The sequence below is a fragment of the Podarcis erhardii genome (genome assembly GCF_964252035.2).
Source record: "Podarcis erhardii genome assembly, chromosome: Z".
Lineage (NCBI taxonomy): Eukaryota > Metazoa > Chordata > Lepidosauria > Squamata > Lacertidae > Podarcis > Podarcis erhardii.
Window position 1 is genome coordinate 51,152,450 of NC_138504.1, and position 12,640 is coordinate 51,165,089.

At 35.4% G+C, this 12,640-nt stretch overlaps 1 protein-coding gene across 1 annotated transcript in view; it reads left to right on the top strand.

The window, feature by feature from the left end:
* SPTAN1 (spectrin alpha, non-erythrocytic 1) overlaps positions 1 to 12,640 on the top strand; it is a 189,149-nt gene that overhangs the window by 123,124 nt on the left and 53,385 nt on the right. Inside the window, 5 exon segments of the mRNA XM_081846710.1 lie at positions 1,944 to 2,048; positions 5,196 to 5,404; positions 6,846 to 6,966; positions 8,555 to 8,676; positions 12,479 to 12,611. Of these exon segments, the coding sequence (XP_081702836.1) occupies positions 1,944 to 2,048; positions 5,196 to 5,404; positions 6,846 to 6,966; positions 8,555 to 8,676; positions 12,479 to 12,611 (690 nt within the window).

The following is a 12,640-nucleotide window of genomic DNA, read 5'->3' on the forward strand; positions in this document are numbered from 1 at the left end:
GTAGGGGGCAAATCCGGGGGTGACATTCTATTATTATTATTATTATTATTATTATTAGTGGTAGTAGTAGTAGTTAAGGGGCGGATCCGGGGGGGACATTCTATTATTATTATTATTATTATTATTATTGGTAGTAGTAGTAGTTAAGGGGCGGATCCGGGGGGGGGACATTCTATTATTATTATTATTATTATTATTATTATTAGTGTTAGTAGTAGTAGTTAAGGGGCGGATCCGGGGGGACATTCTATTATTATTATTATTATTATTATTAGTGGTAGTAGTAGTAGTTAAGGGGCGGATCCGGGGGGACATTCTATTATTATTATTATTATTATTATTAGTGGTAGTAGTAGTAGTTAAGGGGCGGATCCGGGGGGGACATTCTATTATTATTATTATTATTATTATTAGTGGTAGTAGTAGTAGTTAAGGGGCGGATCCGGGGGGGGGACATTCTATTATTATTATTATTATTATTATTATTATTATTATTAGTGGTAGTAGTAGTAGTTAAGGGGCGGATCCGGGGGGGACATTCTATTATTATTATTATTATTATTATTAGTGGTAGTAGTAGTAGTTAAGGGGCGGATCCGCGGGGGGGACATTCTATTATTATTATTATTATTATTATTATTAGTGGTAGTAGTAGTAGTTAAGGGGCGGATCCGGGGGGGGGACATTCTATTATTATTATTATTATTAGTGGTAGTAGTAGTAGTTAAGGGGCGGATCCAGGGGGACATTCTATTATTATTATTATTATTATTATTAGTGGTAGTAGTAGTAGTTAAGGGGCGGATCCGGGGGGACATTCTATTATTTTATTTTTAGAATCAAGTAGACAACCATTAATATTCATTATTATTATTATTATTATTATTAATGATAATAATATTTATTGAATTGATCTCGAGGTGGGAGACAATGGGCAGAATCGAGTAGATAACCATTATTATTATTATTATTATTATTACATTCCTTTATTTTATTTTATTTTATTTTTAGAATCAAGTAGAGAACCAGTAATATTATAATATTTTTGAATTGATCTCGGGGTGGGAGACAATGGGCAGAATCGAGTAGATAACCATTATTATTATTATTATTATTATTATTATTATTATTATTATTATTATTATTACATTCCTTTATTTTATTTTATTTTATTTTTAGAATCAAGTAGAGAACCATTAATATTATTATTAATTATTGTTATTATTATTATTATTATTGTTAATTATAATAATATTTATTGAATTGATCTCGGGGTGGGAGACAATGGGCAGAATCGAGTAGATAACCATTATTATTATTATTATTATTACATTCCTTTATTTTATTTATTTATTTATTTATAATTTATTTTTAGAATCAAGTAGAGAACCATTAATATTATTATTGTTATTATTATTATTAATGATAATAATATTGATTGAATTGATCTCGGGGTGGGAGACAATGGGCTGAATCGAGTAGATAACCATTATTATTATTATTATTATTATTATTTATTAGTGGTAGTAGTGGTAGTGGTAGTAGTTAGGGGTCGCATCCGGGGGACATTCTATTATTTTATTTTATTTTATTTTATTTTATTTTATTCTATTTTATTTTATTTTATTTTATTTTATTTTATTTTATTTTATTCTATTTTATTTTATTCTATTTTATTTTAGTATTAGTATTAGTATTAGTATTAGTATTAGTATTTTATTTTATTTTATTTTATTTTTAGAATCAAGTAGAGAACCATTAATATTATTATTCATTATTGTTATTATTATTATTAATGATAATAATATTGATTGAATTGATCTCGGGGTGGGAGACAATGGGCAGAATCGAGTAGATAACCATTATTATTATTATTAATATTATTAATATTATTATTATTATTATTATTAATATTATTAATATTATTATTATTAACCCCCCAGGTGGAAGCGCTGCTCGCCTCTGAGGATTATGGGAAAGACTTGGCGTCCGTTAATAACCTTCTCAAGAAACACCAGCTGCTGGAAGCCGATATTTCGGCCCACGAGGTACAATCTTACTCTTAAAATTAGAAACCGTTTTATAGTTTTATAATTAGGGACCGAAATCTTCATTTTAAAATCACAAACGGAATAAAAATCTTGATTTCAGAATCAGGAACGGAATCGAAATCTTGATTTCAAAATCCGAAACTGAATCAAAATATAAATTTCAAAATCAGAAACGGAATCGAAATCTTGATTTCAAACTCAGAAACGGAAACAAAATCTTGATTTCGAAATCAGAAACGAAACCAAAATATAAATTTCAGAACCAGAAACGGAATCGAAATCTTGATTTCAAAATCCGAAACTGAATCAAAATATAAATTTCAAAATCAGAAACGGAATCGAAATCTTGATTTCAAACTCAGAAACGGAAACAAAATCTTGATTTCGAAATCAGAAACGAAACCAAAATATAAATTTCAGAACCAGAAACGGAATCGAAATCTTCATTTCAAAATCCGAAACTGAATCAAAATATAAATTTCAAAATCAGAAGCGGAATCGAAATCTTGATTTCAAACTCAGAAACGGAAACAAAATCTTGATTTCGAAATCAGAAACGAAACCAAAATATAAATTTCAGAACCAGAAACGGAATCGAAATCTTGATTTCAAAATCCGAAACTGAATCAAAATATAAATTTCAAAATCAGAAGCGGAATCGAAATCTTGATTTCAAACTCAGAAACGGAAACAAAATCTTGATTTCGAAATCAGAAACGAAACCAAAATATAAATTTCAGAACCAGAAACGGAATCGAAATCTTGATTTCAAAATCCGAAACTGAATCAAAATATAAATTTCAAAATCAGAAACGGAATCGAAATCTTGATTTCAAACTCAGAAACGGAAACAAAATCTTGATTTCGAAATCAGAAACGAAACCAAAATATAAATTTCAGAACCAGAAACGGAATCGAAATCTTCATTTTAAAATCAGAAATGGATTCAAAATCTTCATTTTAAAATCAGAAATGGAATCGAAATCTTCACTTTAAAATAGTGCCACATTTCCAGAAATTTTAAAATCAGAAATGGAACCAAAATCTTCATTTAAAAACCAGAAACAGAGTTGAAAGTTTGATTTCAAATGCAGAAATGAAATAAAATATTTCAGAATCAAGAAACTGTATCCAAATCCTAATTTTAAAATCAAAAACGGAACCAAAATATAAATTTCAGAATCAAGAAACTGTATCCAAATCCTAATTTAAAATCAGAAACGGAATCGAAATCTTCATTTTAAAATAGTCCCACATTTCCAGAAATTTTAAAATCAGAAATGGAACCAAAATCTTCATTTAAAAACCAGAAACGGAATCAAAATCTAAATTTCAAATGCAGAAACGGAATCAAAATCTTGATTTCAGAATCAAGAAACTGTATCCAAATCCTAATTTTAAAATAAAAAACGGAACCAAAATATAAATTTCAGAATCAGAAACGGAATCAAAATCTTGATTTCAAAATCAGAAACGAAATCAAAATATTTATTTCAGAATCAAGAAACTGTATCCAAATCCTAATTTTAAAATCAGAAACGGAACCAAAATATAAATTTCAGAACCAGAAATGGAATCGAAATCTTCATTTTAAAATCAGAAACGGAACCAAAATCCTAATTTTGAAATGAGAATCGAAATCTTAGTTTTAAAATCAGAAACGGAATAGAAATCGCGCCAAATTTTCAAAAATAGATTTTAAAAATAAAATAAATTTATTTTAAAATTAAATTAAGTTAAAGTTTCCAGTTGTTTAACCCTTTGCTATCCATTCAGCTGTTTAACCCTTCACTATCCTTCGCTCTTTCAGCGGAATCGAAATCTTCATTTCAAAATCAGAAACTGAATCAAAGTGTTAATTTTAAAATCAGAAACGGAATCAAAATCCTCATTTCAAAACCAGAAACGGAATCGAAATCATTTTAAAATCGTGCCCAATTTTCAGAAATGGATTTAAAATAAATAAATAAAATAAAATAAAATAAAATAAAATAATTAAATCTAGTTTCCATCTGTTTAACCCTTTGCTATCCATCCGCTTGTTTAAAAATCAGAAACGGAACTGAAATCTTAATTTTAAATTCAAAAACGGAATCACAATCCTAATTTCAAAATCAGAAATGGAATTGAAATCATTCAAAAATCCTGCCAAATTTTCAGAAATTAATTTTTTTTAAAAAAATTAAATTAAAATTAAATTAATTTTTTTAACCCTTCGCACGAAGGATCCGAAGGGTCCAGCCGAGAGCCAAATTTCCAGAAAGAGAAATCTCATTTTGAAATCAGAAACGGAATTGAAATCAGGCCAAATTTCCAGAAATTGAATTTTTTAAAAATTTAAAATTTTTAACCCTTCGCTCTCCCTCCCGTCCGCAGGATCTCCTGCCTGATGGATCTGAAGGGATCTGAAAAAATAAAAATTTAACTTTTTTAACCCTTTGCTCTCCCTCCCGTCCGCAGGATCTCCTGCCTGACGGATCTGAAGGGATCTGAAAAATTAAAAATTAAATTTTTTTTCACCCTTCGCTCTGCCTCCCGTCCGCAGGATCTCCTGAAGGATCTGAACGGATCTGAAAGTTTAAATTTTTTTAACCCTTCGCTCTCCCTCCCGTCCGCAGGATCTCCGGACGGATCTGAACGGATCTGAAAGTTTAAATTTTTTAACCCTTCGCTCTCCCTCCCGTCCGCAGGATCTCCTGAAGGATCTGAAAAAATAAAAAATTAACTTTTTAAACCCTTTGCTCTCCCTCCCGTCCGCAGGATCTCCTGCCTGACGGATCTGAAGGGATCTGAAAAATTAAAAATTAAATTTTTTTTCACCCTTCGCTCTGCCTCCCGTCCGCAGGATCTCCTGAAGGATCTGAACGGATCTGAAAGTTTAAATTTTTTTAACCCTTCGCTCTCCCTCCCGTCCGCAGGATCTCCTGACGGATCTGAACGGATCTGAAAGTTTAAATTTTTTAACCCTTCGATCTCCCTCCCGTCCGCAGGATCTCCTGAAGGATCTGAAAAAATAAAAAATTAACTTTTTAAACCCTTTGCTCTCCCTCCCGTCCGCAGGATCTCCTGCCTGACGGATCTGAAGGGATCTAAAAAATAAAAGATTTAATTTGTTTCACCCTTCGCTCTCCCTCCCGTCCGCAGGATCGCCTGAAGGATCTGAACGGCCAGGCCGATAGCCTGATGACCAGCAGCGCCTTTGACACCTCACAGGTCAAGGAAAAACGGGAGTCGGTCAACGGGAGATTCCAGCGGATCACTGCCATGGCGGCCGGCCGGCGGGCCAAGCTGAACGAATCCCACCGCCTCCACCAGTTCTTCCGGGATATGGATGACGAGGAATCTTGGATCAAGTATTATTATTATTATTATTATTATTATTATTATTATTATTATTTAGCACTGGGCATCCCATCTTTTTGTATAATAATTTCATATAATAATTTCATATTATTATTATTATTTAGCACTGGGCATCCCGTCTTTTTGTATAATAATTTCATATAATAATTTCATATTATTATTATTATTATTATTATTATTTAGCACTGGGCATCCCAATCTTTTTGTATAATAATTTCATATAATAATTTCATACTATTATTACTATTATTATTATTGTTATTATTATTAGCACTGGGCACCCCAATCTTTTTGTATAATAATTTCATATAATAATTTCATATAAATTATTATTATTATTATTATTATTATTATTATTATTAAGCACTGGGCATCCCATCTTTTTGTATAATAATTTCATATAATATCATATTATTATTATTATTATTTAGCACTGGGCAACCCGTCTTTTTGTATAATAATTTCATATAATAATTTCATATTATTATTATTATTATTTAGCACTGGGCATCCCAATCTTTTTGTATAATAATTTCATATAATAATTTCATACTATTATTACTATTATTATTATTGTTATTATTATTAGCACTGGGCACCCCAATCTTTTTGTATAATAATTTCATATAATAATTTCATATAATAATTTCATATAAATTATTATTATTATTATTATTATTATTATTATTATTTAGCACTGGGCATCCCGTCTTTTTGTATAATAATTTCATATAATAATTTCATATTATTATTATTATTATTTAGCACTGGGCATCCCGTCTTTTTGTATAATAATTTCATATAATAATTTCATATTATTATTATTATTATTATTTAGCACTGGGCATCCCAATCTTTTTGTATAATAATTTCATATAATAATTTCACACTATTATTACTATTATTATTATTGTTATTATTATTATTATTAGCACTGGGCATCTCAATCTTTTTGTATAATAATTTCATATAAATTATTATTATTATTATTATTATTATTATTATTATTTAGCACTGGGCATCCCGTCTTTTTGTATAATTCCATATAATAATTTCTTCTTCTTCTTCTTCTTCTTCTTATTACTGTATAATAATTTCATATATTATTCATATGTATATGAATAATACAAATAATTTCGTATTATTGTTGTTGTTGTTATTGTTATTAAGCACTGGGCAGCCTGATCTTTTTGTATAATTTCGTATAATAATTTCGTATTATCATTATTATTATTATTATTATTATTATTACTGTATAATAATTTCATATATTATTCATATGTATATGAATAATACGAATAATTCATTATTCTTATTCTTATTATTTAGCACTGGGCATCCCAATCTTTTTGTATAATTTTGTATAATAATTTCGTATTATTCTTATTAATATTATTAATATTAATATTATTATTTTCCTGTTCTTCCCAGGGAGAAGAAGCTCCTCGTCAGCTCAGAAGATTACGGCCGGGATCTGACCGGCGTCCAAAACCTGCGGAAGAAGCACAAGCGGCTGGAGGCCGAGTTGGCCGCCCACGAACCGGCCATCCAGGTGGGTCAAAGTGGATCCCGGCGATCCAGTGGATCCCATCACAGAATCCCAGATGGATCCGCTCCTCCCTTGCCAATAATCGGATTCCCAGCGGCGATTCCCAGCGGCGCCTGCCTTGGAGATCCGTTCCGGGGACCAGGAGGGATCCACTTGATCCCAGATCCCTTCCGGGTTCGAGTCCTCAGTTTGGATCTGGGATCTCCCCGTGGGAAACGAGGGATCAACCAGGGCGGCGGGCGGGACGGTTAAGGATGGCGTCTGAAATAGGCGCTTAATAATAATGATTATTGTTGTTAATAATAATAATTGAATAATGACATAAGGGAATCAGTGAAGAATTATTCACTGAAATAGGCAGTTGTTAATTATCATTGTTAATAATAAGTGAATAATAAGTGAATAATTAGTCACTGAAATAAGCAGTGGATAATAATTATTGTTAATTATTATTTTAATTAATTGAATAATAAGTGAATAATTGTTCAATAATCATGATTCAGTAATTGAATAATAAGTGAAGAACTGAAGAATTATTCACTGAAATAGGCAGTTGATAATAATTATTATTGTTAATTATGATTGTTAATAATAAGTGAATAATAAGTGAATAATTAGTCACTGAAATAAGCAGTTGATAATAATTATTGTTCACTATTATTGTTAATTATCATTGTTAATAATTGAATAATAAGTGAAGAATTAGTCACTGAAATAAGCAGCTGATAATAATTATTGTTCATTATTATTTTAATTAATTGAATAAGAATTGAATAAGTGAATAGTTGTTCAACAATTATGATTCAGTAATTGAGTAAGAATTGAATAAGTGAATAATTGTTCAATAATTATGACTCAGTAATTGAATAATAATTGAATAATAAGTGATTAAGTGAAGAATTATTCACGGAAATAGGCAGTTGATAATAATTATTATTGTTAATTATCATTGTTAATAATAAGTGAATAATAAGTGAAGAATTAGTCACTGAAATAAGCAGTTTATAATAATTATTGTTAATTATTATTTTATTTAATTGAATAATAATTGAATAAGTGAATAGTTGTTCAGTAATTGTGATTCAGTAATTGAATAATAATTGAATAAGTGAATAATTGTTCAACAATTATGATTCAGTAATTGAATAAGAATTGAATAAGTGAATAGTTGTTCAATAATTATGATTCAGTAATTGAATAAGAATTGAATAAGTGAATAATTGTTCAATAATTATGATTCAGGAATTGAATAAGTGAATAATTGTTCATTAATTATGATTCAGGAATTGAATAAGAATTGAATAAGTGAATAATTGTTCAATATAGAGATTCAGTAATTGAATAAGAATTATTCGATTCGATTATGCTTAATTATTCGATTATTATTCAATTATTCAATAATTATTATTGAATCATTGAATGATTCAATAACTGAATAAGTGATTAATTCACTTCTTCACTTATTGAATCATTCAATTATTCAATAATAATTATTGAATAATTGAATAATAACCAAATAATTAAGCAATTTATTATTATTATTATTATTATTATTATTATTATTATTATTATTATTATTATTATTTTCCAGGGCGTTCTGGACACTGGGAAGAAGCTGTCTGATGACAACACCATTGGCAAAGAGGAGATCCAGCAGCGACTGGCTCACTTTGTGGATCACTGGCAGGAGCTCAAGAGGCTGGCCGCCGCCCGGTAAGGAAGGGATCCAGTTTCCTGGCGGGGATCTGAATTTCCGGCCACATCCTGTAGAAGGAATCTCGGGGGAGGAGAGGGGAGATAGGATCATAGAAGGGATCTCGTGGGAGGATAGAAGGGATCTCATAGGAGGAGCTAGGATCATAAAAGGGATCTCGCGGAAGGATAGGATTGTAGAAGGGATCTCATAGGAGGAGATAGGATCGTAGAAGGGATCTTGAGGGAGGAGATAGGATCGTAGAAGGGATCTCGATGGAGGATATGATTGTAGAAGAGATCTCATAGGAGGAGATAGGATTGTAGAAGGGATCTCGAGGGAGGATAGGCTTGTAGAAGGGATCTCATAGGAGGAGATAGGATTGTAGAAGGGATCTTGATCGAGAAGGAGATAGGATCATAGAAGGGATCTCGAGGGAGGATAGGAGGAGAGAGGATCGTAGAAGGGATCTCGAGGGAGGAGGGGGAGATAGGATCATAGAAGGGATCTCGAGGGAGGAGAGGGGGAGATAGGATCATAGAAGGGATCTCGAGGGAGGAGAGGGGGAGATAGGATCATAGAAGGGATCTCGGGAGGAGAGGGGGAGATAGGATCATAGAATGGATCTCGAGGGAGGAGAGGGGGAGATAGGATCATAGAAGGGATCTCGGGAGGAGAGGGGGAGATAGGATCATAGAATGGATCTCGAGGGAGGAGAGGGGGAGATAGGATCATAGAAGGGATCTCGAGGGAGGAGAGGGGGAGATAGGATCATAGAAGGGATCTCGAGGGAGGATAGAAGGGATCTCATAGGAGGAGATAGGATAGTAGAAGGGATCTCGATGGAGGAAAGGAGATAGGATTGTAGAAGGGATCTCATAGGAGGCGATAGGATCGTAGAATGGATCTCGATGGAGCATATAGGATCGTAGAAGAGATCTGGATGGAGGATAGGATCGTAGAAGGGCTCGATAGAGGATAGGATTGTAGAAGGGATCTCGTCGGAGGATTGTAGAAAGTATCTTGATGGATCAGAGGTAGGATTATAGAAGGGATCTCGACTGAGGATAGAAGGGGATAGGATCGTAGAAGGGATCTCAACAGGATAGAATGAGGATCATACAAGGGATCTTGACGGAGGATTGTAGAAGGGATCCTGACGGATAAGAGATAGGACTGTAGAAGGGATCTTGAGGGAGGATAGGAGGGATCTCGATAGAGGACAGGATTGTAGAAGGGATCTCATAGGAGGAGATAGGATCGTAGAAGGGATCTTGACGGAGAAGGAGATAGGATCATAGAAGAGATCTCGAGGGAGGATAGGAGGAAAGAGGATTGTAGAAGGGATCTCGAGGGAGGATAGAAGGGATCTCATAGGAGAATATAGGATTGTAGAAGGGATCTCATAGGAGGAGATAGGATTGTAGAAGGGATCTCGATGGAGGATAGAAGGGGCTACAATTCTAGAAGGGATCTCAGTGGAGGATAGGAGATAGGATCATAGACAGGATCTTGACGGAGGATAGAAGGAAATAGGATCATAGAAGAGATCTCGACGGAGGAAAGCGGGAGATAGGATTCTAGAAGGGATCTTGAGGGAGGATAGAAGGGGATTGGTTATAGAAGGGATCCCGACGGAGGATAGAAAGGGATTGGATCGTAGAACGGATCTCAGTGGAGGATAAGAGGATTGTAGAAGGGATCTCAACAGGAGAATGGGAGATACGATCGTAGAAGGGATCTTGACGAAGGATAGAAGGAAAGAGGATCATAGAAGAGATCTCAACGGAGGAAAGCGGGAGGTAGGATCATAGAAGGGATCTTGATGGAGAAGAATAGAAGGGTATAGGATCATAGAAGGGATCTTGACGGAGGAGAGAAGGGGATTGGTTATAGAAGGGATCTCGATGGAGGATAGAAAGGGATTGGATCGTAGAAGGGATCTCAGTGGAGGATAGGAGGATTGTAGAAGGGATCTCAACAAGAGAATGGGAGATACGATCGTAGAAGGGATCTTGACGGAGGATAGGACATAGGATCATAGAAGGGATCTTGACGGAGGATAGAAGGGGATTGGTTATAGAAGGGATCTCGACGGAGGATAGGATTCTAGAAGGGATCTCGACGGAGGATAGAAGGGGATTGGATCGTAGAAGGGATCTCGACAGGAAAGCGGGAGGTAGGATCATAGAAGGGATCTTGACGGAGAAGAATAGAAGGGTATAGGATCATAGAAGGGATCTCGACGGAGGAGAGAAGGGGATTGGATCGTAGAAGGGATCTCAGTGGAGGATAAGAGGATTGTAGAAGGGATCTCGACGGAGGATAGAAGGGGATTGGATTGTAGAAGGGATCTCAGTGGAGGATAAGAGGATTGTAGAAGGGATCTCAACAAGAGAATGGGAGATACGATCGTAGAAGGGATCTTGACGGAGGATAGAAGGAAAGAGGATCATAGAAGAGATCTCGACAGAGGAAAGCGGGAGGTAGGATCATAGAAGGGATCTTGACGGAGAAGAATAGAAGGGTATAGGATCATAGAAGGGATCTTGACGGAGGAGAGAAGGGGATTGGTTATAGAAGGGATCTCGACGGAGGAGAGAAAGGGATTGGATCGTAGAAGGGATCTCAGTGGAGGATAAGAGGATTGTAGAAGGGATCTCAACAGGAGAATGGGAGATACGATCGTAGAAGGGATCTTGACGGAGGATAGGACATAGGATCATAGAAGGGATCTTGACGGAGGATAGAAGGGGATTGGTTATAGAAGGGATCTCGACGGAGGATAGGATTCTAGAAGGGATCTCGACGGAGGATAGAAGGGGATTGGATCGTAGAAGGGATCTCGACAGAGGAAAGCGGGAGGTAGGATCATAGAAGGGATCTTGACGGAGAAGAATAGAAGGGTATAGGATCATAGAAGGGATCTCGACGGAGGAGAGAAGGGGATTGGATCGTAGAAGGGATCTCAGTGGAGGATAAGAGGATTGTAGAAGGGATCTCGACGGAGGATAGAAGGGGATTGGATTGTAGAAGGGATCTCAGTGGAGGATAAGAGGATTGTAGAAGGGATCTCAACAAGAGAATGGGAGATACGATCGTAGAAGGGATCTTGACGGAGGATAGAAGGAAAGAGGATCATAGAAGAGATCTCGACAGAGGAAAGCGGGAGGTAGGATCATAGAAGGGATCTTGACGGAGAAGAATAGAAGGGTATAGGATCATAGAAGGGATCTTGACGGAGGAGAGAAGGGGATTGGTTATAGAAGGGATCTCGACCGAGGAGAGAAAGGGATTGGATCGTAGAAGGGATCTCAGTGGAGGATAAGAGGATTGTAGAAGGGATCTCAACAGGAGAATGGGAGATACGATCGTAGAAGGGATCTTGACGGAGGATAGGACATAGGATCATAGAAGTGATCTTGACGGAGAGGAATAGAAGGGTATAGGATCATAGAAGGGATCTCGACGGAGGATAGAAGGGGATTGGTTATAGAAGGGATCTCGACGGAGGATAGGATTCTGGAAGGGATCTCGACGGAGGATAGAAGGGGATTGGATCGTAGAAGGGATCTCAGTGGAGGATAAGAGGATTGTAGAAGGGATCTCAACAGGAGAATAGGAGATAGGATCGTAGAAGGGATCTCGACAGAGGATAGAAGGAAATAGGATCATAGAAGAGATCTCGGCGGAGGAAAGCGGGAGATAGGATCGTAGAAGGGATCTTGACGGAGAATAGAAGGGAAAGGGGATGGATCTCCGTGTTCAGGGCTCAAAGCTCTGATCCGAATTGAACCAGATCCCCTTTTTGATCTCCCTCAGGGGCCAGCGTCTGGAGGAATCCCTGGAGTACCAACAATTTGTGGCCAATGTGGAGGAAGAAGAAGCCTGGATCAACGAGAAAATGACCTTGGTGGCCAGCGAGGATTACGGAGACACCCTGGCGGCCATTCAGGTGAGTGGATCCCGGCAGATCCCTGTGAC